At 45.1% G+C, this 18,210-nt stretch overlaps 1 protein-coding gene across 6 annotated transcripts in view; it reads left to right on the top strand.

The window, feature by feature from the left end:
* The window catches only part of CREBBP (CREB binding protein), a 167,840-nt gene that overhangs the window by 63,371 nt on the left and 86,259 nt on the right, over positions 1 to 18,210 (top strand). For all 6 annotated transcript variants that reach the window (XM_061600152.1, XM_061600150.1, XM_061600149.1 and 3 more), the window contains 3 exons: positions 633 to 686; positions 6,214 to 6,308; positions 6,755 to 6,943. In XM_061600152.1, the coding sequence (XP_061456136.1) occupies positions 633 to 686; positions 6,214 to 6,308; positions 6,755 to 6,943 (338 nt within the window). The remainder of the gene's footprint in view (positions 1 to 632; positions 687 to 6,213; positions 6,309 to 6,754; positions 6,944 to 18,210) is intronic.

The following is an 18,210-nucleotide window of genomic DNA, read 5'->3' as shown; positions in this document are numbered from 1 at the left end:
TTCCAGGAGTGGAGCAACAGTCTTCTCTCACTTCCGTCTGGAATCTATCCAGATAATAAGACTGACTGCTGTAAAATAATGCCCCCGCTCTACATCCCCACCAGGCAGTCAAGGAGGATGCCCTGGTTGAAATACCCATACTGAAAGATGAGAGGTTTAGGTAAATCAAGAGAGTCACACTACTGTCTTCTCTCACACAAGACAAAACACATTTGGATTCCACTTTGTAGGTCTGTTACTTAATTAAAGACATCTTAGTTGATTATTCAAATGAGCTTTAAACATTAAAATTTGCATCTGCCTAAAATGTTTTTGAATGGTGGGAGGAAGCATACATCTTTTGCTTTTAGATGGTGCATGTAATATGTTGCAGTAGCCACCATCTTGGAAGAAACATGAGAATGAAGGACACTTCTAAGATGGGACTGTCAGCTGCAATTTTGATAAGTTCTGATATTAAAAAATAGTTTGTTTTTTAAAAAAGCGTTCAATCAATTTGCAGTTCTGTCAGTTTGATTTCTAGCATTTTGATGTGTCTGTTAAGTGAAGATAATACTATTTCATGGAGCAGCATTTAGGTTTTTAAATGAAACCATGAAAAAAGAATTAACCTTGGTTTTGTTCTCTTATAGATGGGCCAATGTCAATGCCAAATGTGCCTGTGAGCCGCATGCAGGGGTCTCAAGGTATTTAACTTGCGTTAACGTGCTCCTTTCCTCCTCATTCTTTGTGAGTCTCATATTTGGGGTGTGTGAGTGTATCCTGCCTCTTCTGCGCACTTTCCCTTTAAGCTTTTGTCCGAAGAAAATAGCTGAAGAGCATGCCATTGATTGGGCAGCAGGGGGAGAGGGGCTAAACTGTTGAGGCTGCTTTAACAGTTGAGGTGTGTACAAAAAGATCAAGTTTCTTGAATGCCTCTCCCCGTTCTACTTTCCCCAACCCAGAACCAACTTGAAGATCCTTGAGTGCAGCAGTACAGAGGAGCGTTCACAAAAAGCCTGATGTCCCTCACCAATCAGTGGCATGAGTGTCCTTCCCCACTCAACCCCACAGTAAAACTAGCCTACTTTCCTCACAGATGCCATGCAGATAGGGGACAAGAGAAACCTGTTCAGTTATATTTGCTCCCCCTCAGCTCTACTTTTTTTTATTCAAGGGGAGGGTAATACATGTATTATTTCTCCTTCTCCAAACCTCAACGTAGCCCCAAAAGTTACTTTTTTACCAAGATCTTGTATCAGAAAGGCACTGTGTGGCACAGTTGGGGGGGAGCGGTAGAGGAGATGGAGGAAGAAGCGACTGGGGTGCCATGGTTTTACTTGGTGCAACATCACCACTAATTTTACTCTGTAATTATCTCAGATCTCTCAGATATGCTGGGTGAGACAAGACCCTTACCCATTTTTCTGCTGCCATGCTGTTACAATAGTCTGTGTAACCTCTGTGCTGTTCCACATATAGCATCTGCATATGGACAGATGTACTTGTGCAAGCTTCTAGAGCTTGGAATATGAGGCAGACTTTCCTGTCCCCTTGACTAAGGGTTGAATTCAACCCTGCATAGACCAACTGACCACTAATTTAGCCCCATTAATTTCAGTAGGTTTACTCTTGAGTAGAACATAGTTGGACACAAACTGACCTTAGTTAGTGTCTTGTCTGCTAAGTTCTTTTTTCACTGCCATGGTGTGAAGGGAGTGGGGGGCATCTGGGTCCGCTTCATAGTGATGGCATTTCTTCTTAGATCACTTCATGCTCCATTCAGTTGCCCTGGAGAGGGTGAGCACAGCAAGCATGGAGACCGTGTGGGCATAGATATCCAACCCAGACATCACCTTTTGCTTTATGTGTGTACAGGTGAGAATCATAATACACGGGTGAAAAAGAGAGAGCAGTTGAGCAGTCCAAACCTAAAACCACACTTGGAGGTTGGCAGTGATAGAAATGCCACCCCCAACCTGAAACCGCATCTAAATTACCTGTAACTTAGGGGATTGCACTGATTTTGAAGTCCAGGAGATGGCCTGAGATTGGGTTCACCTGTTAGAAACCTAATGAAGGCATGCAGGGTTTTGATCCTAAAAAACCATTTGGAACTCCCGATAAGGTAGCTTGAAAGGTTCAGATGTCTTGGTCCCCACAAAGCAATGCGGTTGCCGAGGAAAGATCAAGTGAAGAACGTGTTTCTGGTCTGCAGCCTTCTAAGAAAGAAAAAAAGTTAACCATGTATAGGATGGGTAGTCTAAACACTTGGGGGATTCCAGTCATGAGAGTCTAAAATCCAACATCAGAGTTGTTTCTTCAGTCTTGGAAAGTGACATTGTCACTTTCCTCCCCCATCATTAAAGGACAGTTATGTGTGAAAGCTCCTTAATACATTGAAATCCCCTATGAACCAGCCTATGAAATGAATGCTGATGAAAGTTAAACAGGAAAGCACAAAAGCAGGACTACAGCTGAACGTCAAGAAGACTAAAGTAATGACAACAAAAGATTTATGTAACTAAAGTTGACAATGAGGACATTGAACTTGTCAAAGATTATCAGTACCTCGGCACAGTCATTAACCAAAATAGAGACAATAGTCAAGAAATCAGAAGACGGCATGGACTGGGGAGGGCAGCGCAGCTATGAGAGAATTAGAAAAGGTCCTCAAATGCAAAGATGTATCATTGAATACTAAAGTCAGGATCATTCAGACCATTGTATTCCCGATCTCTATGTATGGATGTGAAAGTTGGACAGTGAAAAAAGTGGATAAGAGACAAATCAACTCATTTGAAATGTGTTGGAGGAGGACTTTGCGCATACCATGGACTGCAAAAAAGACAAATAATTGGGTGTCAGAACAAATTAATCCAGAACTATAATTAGAAGCTAAAATGATGAAACTGAGGTTATCATACTTTGGAGACATCATGAGAAGACATGATTCACTAGAAAAGACAATAATGCTGGGAAAAACAGGAGGGAGTAGAAAAAGAGGAAGGCCAAACAAGAGATGGATTGATTCCATAAAGGAAGCCACAGACCTGAACTTACAAGATCTGAACAGGGTGGTTTACGACATGCTACTGGAGGTCGATGATTCATAGGGTCACCATAAGTCGTAATCGACTTGAAGGCACATAATACACACACACGGCACTCTGTTATGCAAATACTGTACAGTTTTACACTGCATTGGCCTGATCTGAGTATATGGGGAACATCTCTGAGATGTAGACTGAAAAGGATCATGTCTGTTGCTTGGAAGGGGTAGTCTCAGTGATCAGAAAGTCCTACAGTCACTAGGGCCAGGTGGAAATTTACAAGTAAGGCAAAATTCCTGTTGTTCAGACAAAAGCTCAGTTCTCCCTCTGTTTGACACTCAAAATAGCCAACTTTGAGACACTTACAGGTTGATAATAATCCTTGGGGTGGTAATAGATTGCTGTGTTTCTGAACATGTTGCCTAACAGTAGTAAAGAGTGCAAGCTGCAGCTGTTATATTGGGGAGATAGCAGATCAACACAGCAATGCACATTGTTGATAGTGAAGTTTGGCCAGTGGCTTCTACAGTTACTCTACAGGCACTATGCACGGTTCATCTCCCTGTTTGGTTGGTTTATCTCCCTGTTGAGACCACAGCATAGACTGAAAATCCATTTTTTGAAAGAACTTAGTCAGGACATATTATTTTCTCATGTATATCAAATATCTACTCACTCCATCAGTTAAGTTGTCTTGTAAATACAGACTGCAGCATAAATCTCCTTTGTCCTTCCTTACAGAAGTTCCATAAGTAGCAGGAAGCCCATACTTGTCGTTCTGAACTTCAGTCTGAATCTGGCAAAAGACTTTTATGATCTCTCATAGACAGGTCCAGTTTTGCTGAAAAGTATTTTTGACTTGTGCTCTGAGCTACATCTGACACCACTGACCTTTGGCAACTGACAAACCTTTTCAAGAACAAGAGGATCAGTTAGTGGAAATCTAACTTTTCCACCTCCCAGACAGCAGGGAAAAGGAGCTCTTCCCCCACTTTGTGAAGGAAGTTACGATCCTTTCTTTATTAATTCATGCTGTTAATTTTAATGCTGCAGTTTACAGGCAACCGTTTTTGCTGTTGCAAAAAGACATCATAGAACCTCTCACCTCTGAGTCCTACAACGGCTTCTACTCCAAATGCTTTCTGATAGAAGAGAGGTTTGGGCATCTGGCACTGATATCCCTCACTTTGTCACTTTGCTGTTGAGACTTTGTCAGACACTTTAGATTATAACAGCCTTTCAGTATCCCCAGGGAGGACCCTAACAACGTCTCGCTCTTTTCATATCACGCAGTTTCTTCGCTGTTCTGGATGACCAGTGGTCACCTGCTAAAGGGGGCTTCCTTTCACTTTCCCACTCCTACTTCGAAAGACACTATGGGCTCTTCTTTGTGGTGCATCTGTTGTGACCATAAGATAGCTAGTGGTATGTGGTCCTAGATGTATTAGACCTTCACATTGTTCAAACTTCATGCTGTACATCTGGGTTTGCAAAGTTTTCTCCCCACTCAGAAGGCCAGTGATTAAAGCAATGACAGACTACAACCACCACACGGCTCTGTATAAACAAATAGGAAAGCATAGGTTTGGAATATCTGTGCCAAGAACCCCTGGTGCTACAGTCACGACACTTCCCCAGTAGCAGTGACCACTTTGAACAAAGACCATTTCTTTGTGAACAGTCTGAGTAGAACAGCCACAATGATTCACAAGAAGTCACCAAGGACATCGGTGGCTGATCAATGAGAGGCCCTGGCAGTAGGCATCTTAGTCAGCAGGGAAGACTGAAAATGTGGAATGCTTTCAAGATCCCATGTCTGGACCACCTTCTGATATGCCTTTCCAACTTTCTATTGATAATGGTCACTAAAGTTGGACAGCAACAATTTATTCATTGTAGCAATGTAGCCAAGACAACTATATATAGCCCTAATTTATAGTGCTGAAGTAACCATTGATCCTGAACCTGCTATCACAGAATCAGGAGGAGTTCTGTGAGCTTTAGAAAGCTCATATCTGAATGTAGAGTAGGGCCCCGCTTTTCAGCGGCCTGCTAATATGGGGGTTTTCAATTAGAGCAAGGTCCCAGTCATATGGTGCTTGTTCTGCTTTTACAGCATTTTTCAGGCGTTGGGCACCATTTTATTGATGGAGTTCTGCTTTTCAACGGGTTTCGTTTTTCGGCGGGGATCTGGAACGTAACCCTCCGTATGAGTGGGGCCCTACTGTATATTCCTGAGTCTAGTACAGAAGAAACTACTGAAGTGTCTGCCCAACATGAATTAAATGAAGATTTTTTTTGTTCTACCTTTTAAAAAGGTCTTTTGATTTCTCCTTTTGTGGCTCTCTGGGTTTTTTATACTATATCTTGGAATGAGTGCAGATCTAGCTATTCACCTAATAAAGTACCCTCCTTGCAGCAATGTTTGTGTATTGCATGCCATGGTCTGAGCAGTATTGTGGATTATTTTTACTTGATTCTTTTTTTCATTTGTAGTAGTACACAGATACCGTAAAAGGGCAAACAGGATTGCGCTTACATCTATCCACAGTTCATCAAGTGATCTCTATTCAGTCACTTGGTGAAAAATGTTAGTGAGGATGGAGAGGTTCATGCTTCAAGGTTTAGGAGTGTCTGTGATCAGACTTGCACATGCACAGATCCCATATGGGGAACAGCACTACAAACTGCTTGGAGAATAGTATCTGCAGGTAAAAGCAGCTCTATTTTCTCTCATTAGTACACAGTGTCTGCCATCCCTAAATAATAGTAAGACAATGGGATAGCAAATTCCACTATAGTAACCTTTAAACAGGATAAAAAATGTGTGCTAGAGAATCAGTAGGCCACTGGAAAGAGAACTTTTTAGATGTCAAGCTTTCTGTCTTTAGTTCTCTTAAGTGCTTCCTTGGCTTTTTTAGTTTCCTTTCACAGTTCACAGTTGACTGCTAATTTACTACTAATTGTTATCACAAACAGGTAAATCACTTCTTGTTTACTCTGTTGTCCCATCCTGCTTGCTCTGCACTGTACAGGTCAGGTTTTACACTCAGGTTTGAATTGTTACAGAAACTTGGTGGATTGAGCTGTGTGTCAGTCAGTGCCTAGGTGACTTGCTCCTAATGAGCTGTTCTGGGGGTGCATTTTGCAGGAGTGAATCAGTTTAACCCCATGTCCATAGGGAATGTCCAAATGTCCCAGGCATCGATAGGACCCCGTACAACTCCTCCAATGAGCCATCCCGTCCAGATGAACAACATGGGATCCATTTCTACGGTTTGTAGATACCAGTTTTCTTTTTTCTTCCTCCTTGTTGTTTAAAGCTTAGCCTTTAGGATGTTTTTGAAAAATAAATTTAGATGGTGGTTGCCACAGGTCCTTTCCTGTATTGCTTCATTTGATTTTGGATTAATTCATTTACTTCATTTACCATGTCAGGGCAATTTTCTGTTCCAGATAGAAATAGAAATCAAATATATTTGATGATCCAATAAAATGAATATGTTAGAAGGGAATTTGGGGATGGAAGGGAGACTGTTGTAACTCAGGGCCCTAAGTTATACCGGGAAAACATGCTTCAAATCTCACTTGGTTTAGAGAAAAGTTGTGTAACATTCTAGGGATAGTGCATGTTTTTCCTCCCTTCTGAAAACGATTCCTCCAGCTCCTTAAACTCTTATAGTCCAGATTCTTAATTTACAGGGACTGTTTTGTTTGCTTAGATGGCTCTGTCTCCTTCCCGGATGCCTCAGTCACAGAACATGATAGCAGCTCATTCCAGCAATGTGATGGGTCAGGCCTCTACCCAAAACCAGTTTCTGACGCAGAATCAGTTTCCTGCATCCAGTGGAACTTTGAATGTAAACAGTGTAGCTATGGGGCCATCAGCAGCACAGGCAGGAGTATCACAGGTATGTTTCATTGTGAATTTGGAGATGACCCAAAACATACTTGGTGCGTTTGGTTCATCTTACTTTGTGTTGGTGAAACATAGAATTCTAGGTAATCATCAAAATGGCAAAGACCATTTGCTTTAAATATTTAAGCCTGGATCCTAATATTGATGTGACTGTATATCATTTCCCTGTATGTCACATTGAAGGCAACGCATTGCTTATGGGTCTACAATATACACCTTTGTATACAAAAGAACCACAGCAATCCAGTTCAATAAGTACTTGAAGTGACAATGTTTAGACAAAGTAGTTATCTTGAGAAGATGTTGTGCATTTTGTGATGGTAGAATGGGAGCTCACTTCTCAGGCACAGTCTTCTCGGTTGTGCATCGTTCAGTCTGTAAAACCAGTAAAACTAAAATTTTATGTCATTTTGACTCTGATGTGGATCACAAACCACTAACTTTTCTAGAGCTCCTGATTAAACATTAATCTAGACAACTCTAAAAAAAACCCAAAAGTTGTTAGAGATGGGTGAGAAGTTCCATTCAATTCACATTTCAAGCAAAATTTATCAAATTTGCACTTTTTGATACAATATGAGAACTGAAAGACATTCTTCAAAATTCAGATTTGTTCAAATTTTGAGATGCAGTTCGCCAACTAAACAGTGTTTCCAGAAATGCGTATATAGGGACAAAGTGTGCCTAAAAATGAATATATGAGTGAAAGTAACATTCAAATGCATTATATGATGAGAAATGGCTTGTAAAAATGTACATTTGTCAAAACTCCCTACAAAATGTTCTATGAGGAGAAAGTTGTACTATGAGGAGAATTTTCATGAGGATTTTTTATTAAAAAAACCACAAATTCCTGCAGAAATGCAGAGAACTGAATTTAAGTTTGGAAAATTAAGAAATGGAGAGAACTGAAACTGACAGATATTTCCATCATTAACAGTTGTACAGGTGTGCAATTTCAGGAGTTGTCTTCGTCTAGCCTGCCTAATGTACTCCTTTTTACTCACTATATTCTTCTGGCAGATTGTGAGCCAGCCACTGTGGGTATGTCATATCATATTTACCTAGGCAGGAAACTTGATTAATTCGCCACAGAACAGACTGGTAATATTTTGTTGGGGTGGGAGGGTCACTGTGAGTCCATTGTCATGGACCATTCTCTGGTGAGATTTTGGCTGGTTGTAGCTACTCCATTCTGCAAGTGTGGAGAACCCATTGAGATGGTCTGGCCTCAGACACTTACGGAATCTGATGGGTTCTTGAATGCTCTAGCAGGTTTCCAGATGACGTGGCTGGATTTTTCACAGATGTTGAGGCTCTTATCTCATTGTGGAATGGTGAGATGCACAGAGCCATCAACACGAGCACTGCTAAGTGCAATAGCCGTCGTTATGGAGTACATTGGCACTCTAGTGATCTCTCTACAATGAAACAGCAGGCTTGGCAGCTGGAGCACAGAAGTTGTAAATCGTAGTCTGCACCTGACTGAACATGGGTAAGGTTGCACCACCATAATTGTGTCCACAAGTAGCTATCCAACAGAGCTTTTACGAATGATGAATGGGCTTTTGTCATCTGGCCAAGAAAAAAACATAAGAAGAGTCCTGCTGGGTGAGGCCAATGTCCCATCTACTCCCGCACCCTGTTTTCACACTGGCAAACAAAATGCCTGTAGGAAGCCAGCAATCAAGACCTGAGCAACAACACTCTCCCCACCTGTGGTTTACAGCAACTGGTATTCAGAAGCATACTATCTCCAACAGTGGAGGCAGAGCATAGCCATTGATAGCCTTACCTTCCATGAATATGTATGATCCTCCTTTTAAAGCCATCCAAGTTGGTGGCCATCGCTACCTCCTGTGATAGTTCAACCATTCACTGTGGAAAACATTGTTTTTTATGTCTGGAACCAACATTCAGCTTCATTGGATTGCCACATGTTCTAGCATTGTGAAAGAAGGAGAAAACCTTTTTCTCTATCTCCTTTCTCCATGCCATTTATAATTTTATAAACTTCTGTCATGCCACCTGTCACTCGCCTTTTCTCTAAACTAAAGAGCCCCAAATGCTGCAACCTTCTCTCATTGGGGAGTTGCTCCATCCCCTTGAGCATTTTGGTTGCCCGTTACTGAACCTTTTCCAACTCTACAGTATGCTTTTTGAGGTGAGGCGACCAGAATCATAGACAATATTCCAAATGCAGTTGCACCAAAGATTTGTATAACGGCAGTTTTATTTTCAATCCCTTTCCAAATGATCCCTAGCATGGAAGTCACCTTTTTCACAGTTGCTGCATTGTGATTTGACATCTTTTTCAAGGTATCCACTACAACTCCAAGTCTCATTCATTGTCAGTCACCACCAGTTCAGACCCCTTGAGTGTATATGCAAAATTAAGATTTTTTTGACCCAGTATACACCACTTTGCACTTGTTTACACTGAATTTTATTTGCCATTTCACCACCCATTCACTCAGTTTGGAGAGGTCCTTTTGGAGCTTTGGACAATCCCTTCTTGTCTTACCAACCCTGAACAACTTAATATCATCAGCAAACTTGGCCACCTCACTGTTCACTCCAACTCTAGATTATGAACAAGTTAAAAAGCACAGGTCCCAATACCGGTCCTTGGGGACTCCACTTTCTGCATCCCTCCATTGGAAGAACTGCACATTTATTCCTACTCTCTGCTTCCTGACCAGTTCCTCATCCACAAGAGGACCTCTCCTCTTATTCCCTGACTACTAAGTTTACTTGGGAGTCTTTGATGGGGTACCTTATTGAAAGCTTGTTGGAAATCGCAGTATATCTTTGTTGCTCTGACACCCTAGGAGATGTGCTATAATAACTTTGCAAGGCATTTTAGGGACCAAATTGCACACAAGCCAAGGGAGGTGTCCAGAGGATTGTCTGTTCCATCTGTTTCAATTATTGTAGCCTAAGGATGTGAACAAGCAGCTTGAAGAAATGCAGCTGACCACCTGTCCCCTTGACCCTTGCCCATCTTGGTTTCTTAGAGTTAGCTGTAGGGGTTGACTGGGTGGGTCCAGGGAGTGAGTAATGCTTCACTGGAGGAAAGGTATGTACCAGCTTGAAGGGTGGTGCCTTCTCTCCTTAAGAAGACATTCCTGGACCCAGAAGTGTTAAACAACTACTGCCCAGTGGTGAATTTTCCTTTTTGAGCAAAGTGCTGGAGAAGGTGGTAGTGGTCCAGTTTCAGGCAGACTTGGAGGAAACTGGTTACTTGGATTCATTCCAGTTAAGCTTCAGGCCTGGCCATGGCACTGAAACCGCCTTGGTTCACCTGGTTGAGATAGGGTGCATGTGACCCTGCTTGTTCTCCTTAATCTCTCAGCAGCTTTTGATACTGTTCACTATGGTATTGTTGTGCAGGGAGGTGGGGGTTGGAGGCACTGTGCTTCAGTGGTTCCACTCCTGCCTCCAAAGACACTTCCAGAAAGTAGTTATGGGAGGCTACTCATCACCATGGCAGCTGTCTTATAGTGTCCCTAGGATTCCATCTTGTCCTTTGTGCTATTTGCTGTCTATATGAAACTGCTGGGAGCTGTCATCAAGAGATTTGGATTGAAGTGACATCAGTATGCAGATGATACCCTGTTCTATAAGTTCCATCTGAATCGGGAGAGGTGCTTGGCGGTGGTGATGTGCTGCATGTGGGCTAATGAATTGTGGCTGCATCTTGAAAAGACAGAGGTGTCCTGAGTTCTCATGTCCAGGAGGTGGGGAGACAACCTGTTCTGGATGGGGTTACACTCCCCTGGAAGGAGCAAGTCTGCAGCTTGGGGGTGCTCCTGAATTCAGTACTGTCACTGAATGTTCAGGTGGTTTTGATGGCTAGGAGTGCCTTTTTCCAGCTCTGGCTGGTTTGCCAGCTATGACCCCTTTTGGACAGAAATGACTTGGCCACTGTATTCCATACCCTGGGAACTTCCAGAATGCATTATGGCAAAGTGATCTACATAGGGCTGACCTTGATGACAATTTGGAAACTTCAGTTGGTCCAAATTATTTATTTATTTATTATTACATTTATATTCCACCTTCCTCCTAGAAGGAGCCCAGGTTGCAAACAAAAACACTAAAAACTCTCTAAAAGGTCTTAAAAACAAGACTTTAAATATATGTTAAAAGAAAGCATCTTTAAAAACATAAAAAATAAAGCATCTTTAAAAATATATTAGAACAAAACATATTTTTATTAAAAAAAAATTAAGCTTTAAAAACATATAAAAAACTAATTCCAACACAGACACAGACTGAGATAAGGTCTTTACTTAAAAGGCTGATTGAAAGAGGAAGGTCTTCAGTAGGCACTGAAAAGATAACAGAGGTTCTTGTCTGTCTAATATTTAAGGTGAAGGAATTCCAAAGGGTAGGTGCCACTACACTAAAGGTCTGCTTCCTGTGTTGTGTGGAACAGACCTCCTGATAAGATGGTATCTGCAGGAGGCCCTCACCTGCAGAGCGCAGTGATCGACTGGGTATATAAGGGGTAAGACCAGCCGGATTATTGGTTTGGGGTTCCATTCAGCTCTTATGTAACCCCTGTTTTAAAACAACTGCATTGCCAGTCTGTTTCTGGGCCCAATTTAAGATACTCACGCTAATGTTTCAAGTCCTAAAATATCTATCAGGGTGAAATCAGGGTGAAAAGGTGTATCTTCAGCATATGATGAAAGCTGTTCAGTGACAGTGCCAGACGCACTGTGGGGAGGGATATAATATACTTCCTCCTCCTCCTCGCTCTTCAGTTTCATTTCCTGCCTCGTTCTTTGCAGACTTCTCTTTTCATTGTCCATGCTGCTTGTGCTCAGGCACAGCTGTTTTCTTCTTTTTCTGTCCTCTGTTGCTGTGACTTCATTGTTCTGTCTTCATTGCCCTCTTGTCTCCTACAAAAAAACACAAAACAAGTCTTTCACTTGTAGTATTTCTTGCCCTTTCCCCCACGCCAGAGTTGCTGTGGCCCCAACGGCAAAAGAAAGGCAATGGAATCCCATGCAGCCTCTTCAGTGTCCCCAATGAGGAGGAGCAGAAAAGGGAAGTTGGGATTGGCTGTGGCTGCTTGAATAGCATCACATGTGTCAGGCCCAGGATGCGACTCAGGAACCAGACCAACGGCTGTAGTTAATTCGTGTTTTATTAGGGTAATGTCCAAACAAAGACTGCGTTTTCTCATGAAGCAATACAGGGATACAGGTCCTGTGGCATTGGGAGAAAGTTGACAGAGCAAGGGACTTCTTCCCGCCTGTTCTTTAAGAAGGGGCCAAACGGGCGTGCAATCTTTCGCTCCTCCTTAACTGCCCCTCAGGTACTGCCCGCCTTCCCCCCCTTCTCTCCTGTCTTTTCAGCTGTCTGCGTGTGCGCGGTGAGGGGGGAAGCATCACCCCCTCCTCTTCTGAAGTTTCCGATTCCAGGATGGGGGATAGGGGAGGGGCTGATGGTAAACTGCCTCCCCGCTTTTCGGCTGTGAGCAGCCCTCCCTCTTTCCCCTCTTGCTCTGAGCCTGAAAGAGGGGGAGGCGTGAGAATGTCCAGGGAGGGCTCAGGCTCCCCGTTGCTAAGCGACCTTATCACTGGCAGTTCCTCTGTTTCGTCTTCGCTCCAAAGGGGGGAAGTTCCTCCCCCTTCCCTCTGCCATCCATCCGAATACTCTTCTCCCAACTCTCCGGGATCCAGCTCCCCGGGATTGGGACCCCAGCTCTGCCTTCCGACACCATCCCCCCTCCCAGGCTGTGCCCCCCTCCCCTTGTCTGGCTTGGGACAGTGGGGAAAACGTTGATGGAAAAGTTTTATCAATTCTGGAGCATGCGCATCAGCTGCATCTTCCCATGATCTGTCAGCCACCCCATAGCCTTTCCAGTGAATCAAGTACTGCAGCTTGTGGCGTCTGATCCTGGAATCTAAGATCTCCTCAACTTCAAACTCAAGCTGCTCATTTACCAGGAGTGGAGCTCCGGGAGGTTCCTCCGGCTGTAACTCACTGGGAGGGGCGGCTTTCGTTAAGAGGGATCGATGGAACACAGGATGTATTTTAAACGTGTCAGGCAGCTTCAGTCGGTACGCCACGGGATTGATTTGAGTTTCTATTTCGAAAGGACCCACCCTCTTGTCTTGTAATTTTCTACATTTGCCCGGCATCTGGAGGAAGCGGGTGGACAGCCATACCTGGTCTCCCGGTTGAAGGGGGGGGGCCCTCCTTCCTGTGCAGGTCAGCAACTCGCTTGTACTCCGTTTTGGCTTCGTTTAACTGCTGTTTCAGTGTCTGTTGCGCCGCTTGCAATTCCTTAAGGAAGTTCTCAGCTGCCGGTACCAGCATTCCTTCTGAGCTGCTTGGAAAGACTTTAGGATGGAATCCATAATTAGCGAAGAACGGGGTTTGTTGAGTGCTGGAGTGCAGAGAATTGTTGTAGGCGAACTCTGCAAAATGCAAATATGATACCCAGTCAGTCTGTTGATAGGACACATAACTTCGTAAATATCTTTCCAAAACGGCGTTCAAGCAATCCGTCTGCCCATCTGTCTGGGGGTGATGGGCGGAGGAGAGTTTTAATTCCGTCTGCAACTGTTTCCACATTGCTCTCCAAAATTTGGCTGTGAACTGAGTTCCTCGGTCTGAGACTATGCTGTTTGGCAATCCATGCAGCCGGTAGACTTCTTTTATGAATAACTTGGCCATTTCTTTAGCCTCTAAGGCCCCTGCACAAGGAAGAAAGTGTGCCATTTTGGTAAGTAGATCCACCACTACTAAGATGGCTGTCATTCCTTGGGACTTGGGTAGATCAGTTATAAAATCCATGGAGAGGTCCTTCCAGGGTTCGTGTGGGACAGGCAACGGTTGTAACAGTCCTGTCCCTGTGTTTTTGTCCGCAGACAGACAGAGCAGGACTTTACATAACTCTCAATATCCCGACGCATTTTAGGCCACTAGAAGTCCTTGGCCACGTTCTGAATGGTCTTGTAAATCCCAAAGTGTCCCGCTGTGATGGAATCATGACACTGGCGTAGGATTCTGAGCCTTAATTCCCCTTCTGGCACATATCTGGCGGTTTTGAACCATAACAGTCCATTTCTCCAGTGAAAGGTTACTTCTGAGTCTTGACCTTGTCCTGTCTCCTGCTGATATTTTAGCATGTGTGCATCTTCTTGTTGTGCCTTTTTGAGTTCCTCTTCCCATGAAGGCTGGCATACTCCCAACGTTAATTTCTCTGGCGGGATTACGTACTGAGGCTGGTCCTCGGATTCACTTTCTTTGTATTGTGGCTGTCTGGATAAGGCATCCGCTCTCTGGTTTTTGGCTTGGGCATGGTAAGTAATCTGGAAGTTAAACCTAGTGAAGAACTGGGACCATCTTATCTGTCTCTGGTTCAGCTTTCTGGCTGTTTGGAGGCTTTCAAGATTCTTGTGGTCGGAGCGCACTTCAATTCGATGAGAGGTCCCCTCTAGGTATTGTCTCCAGTTTTCAAAAGAGTCCTTGATGGCCAGCAGCTCCTTCTCCCAAACTGTGTAGTTCTTCTCTGCAGGCTTTAACTTCCGAGAGAAGTACACACAGGGGTGCAGCTCCTTCCCTTCTTGGTCTAATTGTAGCAGGACCCCCCCGATGGCAAAATCTGAAGCATCTGCTTCCACTACGAAAGGGCGGTTCGGATCAGCAAAGCGCAGAATGGGCTCAGTAGCAAACCTTCTCTTCAGCTCCTCAAAGGCCTCGGTGGCGTTCTCTGTCCATTGAAACTTGTTCTTCCCCCTTAAACAGTCAGTCAGAGGAGCTGTTAATTTGGAAAACCCTGGAATGAACTTTCTGTAATAATTGGCAAACCCCAAAAACCGTTGTACATCCTTTTTGGTGACAGGTTGGCCCCAGTCCAATATGCAGCTTACTTTCCCTGGGTCCATCTCCACGCCTTCCGCTGAGATTCGATATCCAAGGAAGTCTAGAGACTTGAGGTCAAATCCACATTTCTCTAATTTAGCATACAGGTGATTTTCTCTCAGTCTCTTCAACACCGTCTTCACATGCTGGTCGTGGTCTTCCTGGTTCTTTGAGAACACCAGGATATCATCTAAGTAACAGATTACATACATGTCCAACAAGTCTCTAAACACGTCGTTCATGAATTTTTGAAAAATTCCTGGACTTCCACAAAGCCCGAACGGCATGACCAGGTATTCATACTGTCCGTAAGCGGTCAAGAATCCTGTTTTCCATTCATCTCCCTCCTTCATTCTGATCAGATTGTACGCTCCTCTCAAATCCAACTTCGTGAAGATTTTTGCAGAGCGCAGTCGGTCCAGCAACTCTGAGATCAGGGGCAGCGGGTAGCTGTTGGGGATGGTGATCTGGTTCAATGCGCGATAGTCGTTACAGGGTCTGAGTTCCTCCCCTTCTTTTTCACAAACAATAGTGGCGCTCCAGCAGGGGATTGTGAGGGGCATATGAATCCTCGCCTCAGGTTTTTATCCAGGAATTCCTTCAGGGCCTCCCTCTCATTCTCTGTGAGAGAGTAGATTCTCCCTGATGGGATGCTGGCTCCTGGCACTAGGTCAATCGCACAGTCGTAAGGGCGGTGGGGGGGTAAAGTCTCTGCCTCTTTTTCATCAAACACATCTTTGAATTCTTCATACTTTGGCGGCAGGGTCACTTGCTCGATCTCTTGCACTGCCCCCGCTAAGGTGTTCTTGATTCCTTCAGGTTGACAGTTCTCCTGGCAATACTGTGAGGTGAACCACACCACCGCCTCCTTCCAACTTATTTTGGGTTCATGCTTTGCTAGCCAGGGCATTCCCAGAATCACCTCAAAGTTCGAGAGATCTGACACGTATAGCGAAATGAACTCTTCGTGCCCAGGGATTTGAAGTTTCACTTCCTCCGTGGCTTGTGTCACCCCTCCTGACTTCAGGGGTCTCCCATCGATAGTCTCCACAGCTAGGGGAGCGTCCAGTTTCCACCGGGAAATTCCATGACGCTTGACTAACTTTGCATCAATAAAATTTGTGGAGGCTCCACTGTCAATTAAGGCAGTGGAATTAAACACCACTCCTCTGGAAGTTGTAATCCGAATAGGCAAGACCAACACCTCCTTTGAGGGAGGTTGGATCGTTGGGGGGCCTTTATACAACGCTGCCCCCAGTCCACCGGCCTGCACGTGGACTGGGTGTTCTAGTTTCCCGACGGCTCGGCTTTCCCCCCTTTCAGTCCACAGTCTCTGGCCACATGGCCCGGCTTTGAACAATAAAAGCATAAACGTTCCCGACGTCGTCTTTCCTTTTCTTCTTCCGAGAGTCTTGGCCTAGCCCCTCCCTGTCCCTCAGTTGCATTACCTGCCATCCCTGCAGTGGGAAGGGTCTTGTTGCGGGATGCCGAGGCTGAGTATCTCGGGACCTCCTGCTTCCTTTCCAGGCGCCTTCCTTCCATCCGGTGATCTATCTGTAGGCATAGCCGGATGAGCCCTGGTAGGTCAGCAGGGGGGGAGGTCCTGGCCAACTCATCCAGGATTTCAGCATTTAATCCACTCCGGTACATAAACATCAGGGCGGCGTCATTGTAACCAGTTTCCTGGGACAGAATTTTAAAAGCGTTAGTGTACTCGGAAACAGTCCCTTTAGCTTGCTTCAGAGCGCCTAGTTGCCGCGCTACTGTTTCAGCCCTTTGCGGGTCTTGAAACATCTCGGTCATCTCCTGTATAAACCCTCTGTACCTTCCTAAGACAGTATCCTTTCTCACGAGATACAAAGTCACCCATTTTGCAGCTTCTCCCTCCAGGAGGCTAATCACGAAAGCTACTTTAGCCCCATCGTCTGGAAATTCTGTGTGCCTGACATCCAGATATAACTCACATTGAGCCACGAAGGTTGCCAACTGATCACTTTGTCCCGCGTATTTTGGGGGCAATCCAATGGGAACCTTTACTACGGCAGCTGGAGGGGCTGTTCGCATCTGGTCTATCGTGGCCTTCAAGGTTTGATTATCCGTCTTCAGCGCCTTGACTGCTGCTAGCAGGGCTTGAACATCCGTCTGCAAATCAGCTACCTTAGTCCTCAAGAGTTCCACTTCTTCCGTCTCAGAAGTGGGGTTCGTCCCCCCCGCTGCTCCCTTTGACATCTTGTCCCAGTCAAGTGAAGAGAGCGTTGAGGGTGATTTAGGTGGCTCTGTCAAGCTGTCAGGCCCAGGATGTGACTCAGGAACCAGACCAACGGCTGTAGTTAATTCGTGTTTTATTAGGGTAATGTCCAAACAAAGACTGCGTTTTCTCATGAATCAATACAGGGATACAGGTCCTGCGGCATTGGGAGAAAGTTGACAGAGCAAGGGACTTCTTCCCGCCTGTTCTTTAAGAAGGGGCCAAACGGGCGCGCAATCTTTCGCTCCTCCTTAACTGCCCCTCAGGTACTGCCCGCCTTCCCCCCCTTCTCTCCTGTCTTTTCAGCTGTCTGCGTGTGCGCGGTGAGGGGGGAAGCATCACCCCCTCCTCTTCTGAAGTTTCCGATTCCAGGATGGGGGATAGGGGAGGGGCTGATGGTAAACTGCCTCCCCGCTTTTCGGCTGTGAGCAGCCCTCCCTCTTTCCCCTCTTGCTCTGAGCCTGAAAGAGGGGGAGGCGTGAGAATGTCCAGGGAGGGCTCAGGCTCCCCGTTGCTAAGCGACCTTATCACTGGCAGTTCCTCTGTTTCGTCTTCGCTCCAAAGGGGGGAAGTTCCTCCCCCTTCCCTCTGCCATCCATCCGAATACTCTTCTCCCAACTCTCCGGGATCCAGCTCCCCGGGATTGGGACCCCAGCTCTGCCTTCCGACAACATGCAAGCCACGTGGCTCAGCCCACACCTTCTGATGTAGGCAGCAGCACTCTGCAACTCCCAGCCCAAGGTAGGGGCTTCAGATCCCATGGCGGAGGCTGGCTCTGAGGCTTGAGTCACAAGTGGGGGAGGAAATGCCCAGGCAGGAATTGTTCCCCCCCCCTCCAAAGCCACCATTGGAATTGGATGACAGTGGCTCAAGCAGCCACCAGAGGCTCTGGAGGACAACACAGGTGAGCTAGTGAGCAACCCCTTGGTAAGTCCAAGTGTGTACTGAGTGCTTGGTTATTTCCCTGCCAGACCTCCCACAGCTGACGGATCAGGGCAGACAGTTAAGCACAATCCCTGCTATATTCCCAGGGGTAATTAAGGCTGTGAAAGAGGCCTTTTGGGAAGATTTAGCAAAAGAACTAGGGTACAAGGGGGAAAGGCAAAAGTAAAAAGAGATACAGA

The sequence above is a fragment of the Rhineura floridana genome, chromosome 17 (genome assembly GCF_030035675.1).
Source record: "Rhineura floridana isolate rRhiFlo1 chromosome 17, rRhiFlo1.hap2, whole genome shotgun sequence".
NCBI lineage: Eukaryota > Metazoa > Chordata > Lepidosauria > Squamata > Rhineuridae > Rhineura > Rhineura floridana.
This window is presented reverse-complemented; position numbering and strand designations above follow the sequence as displayed.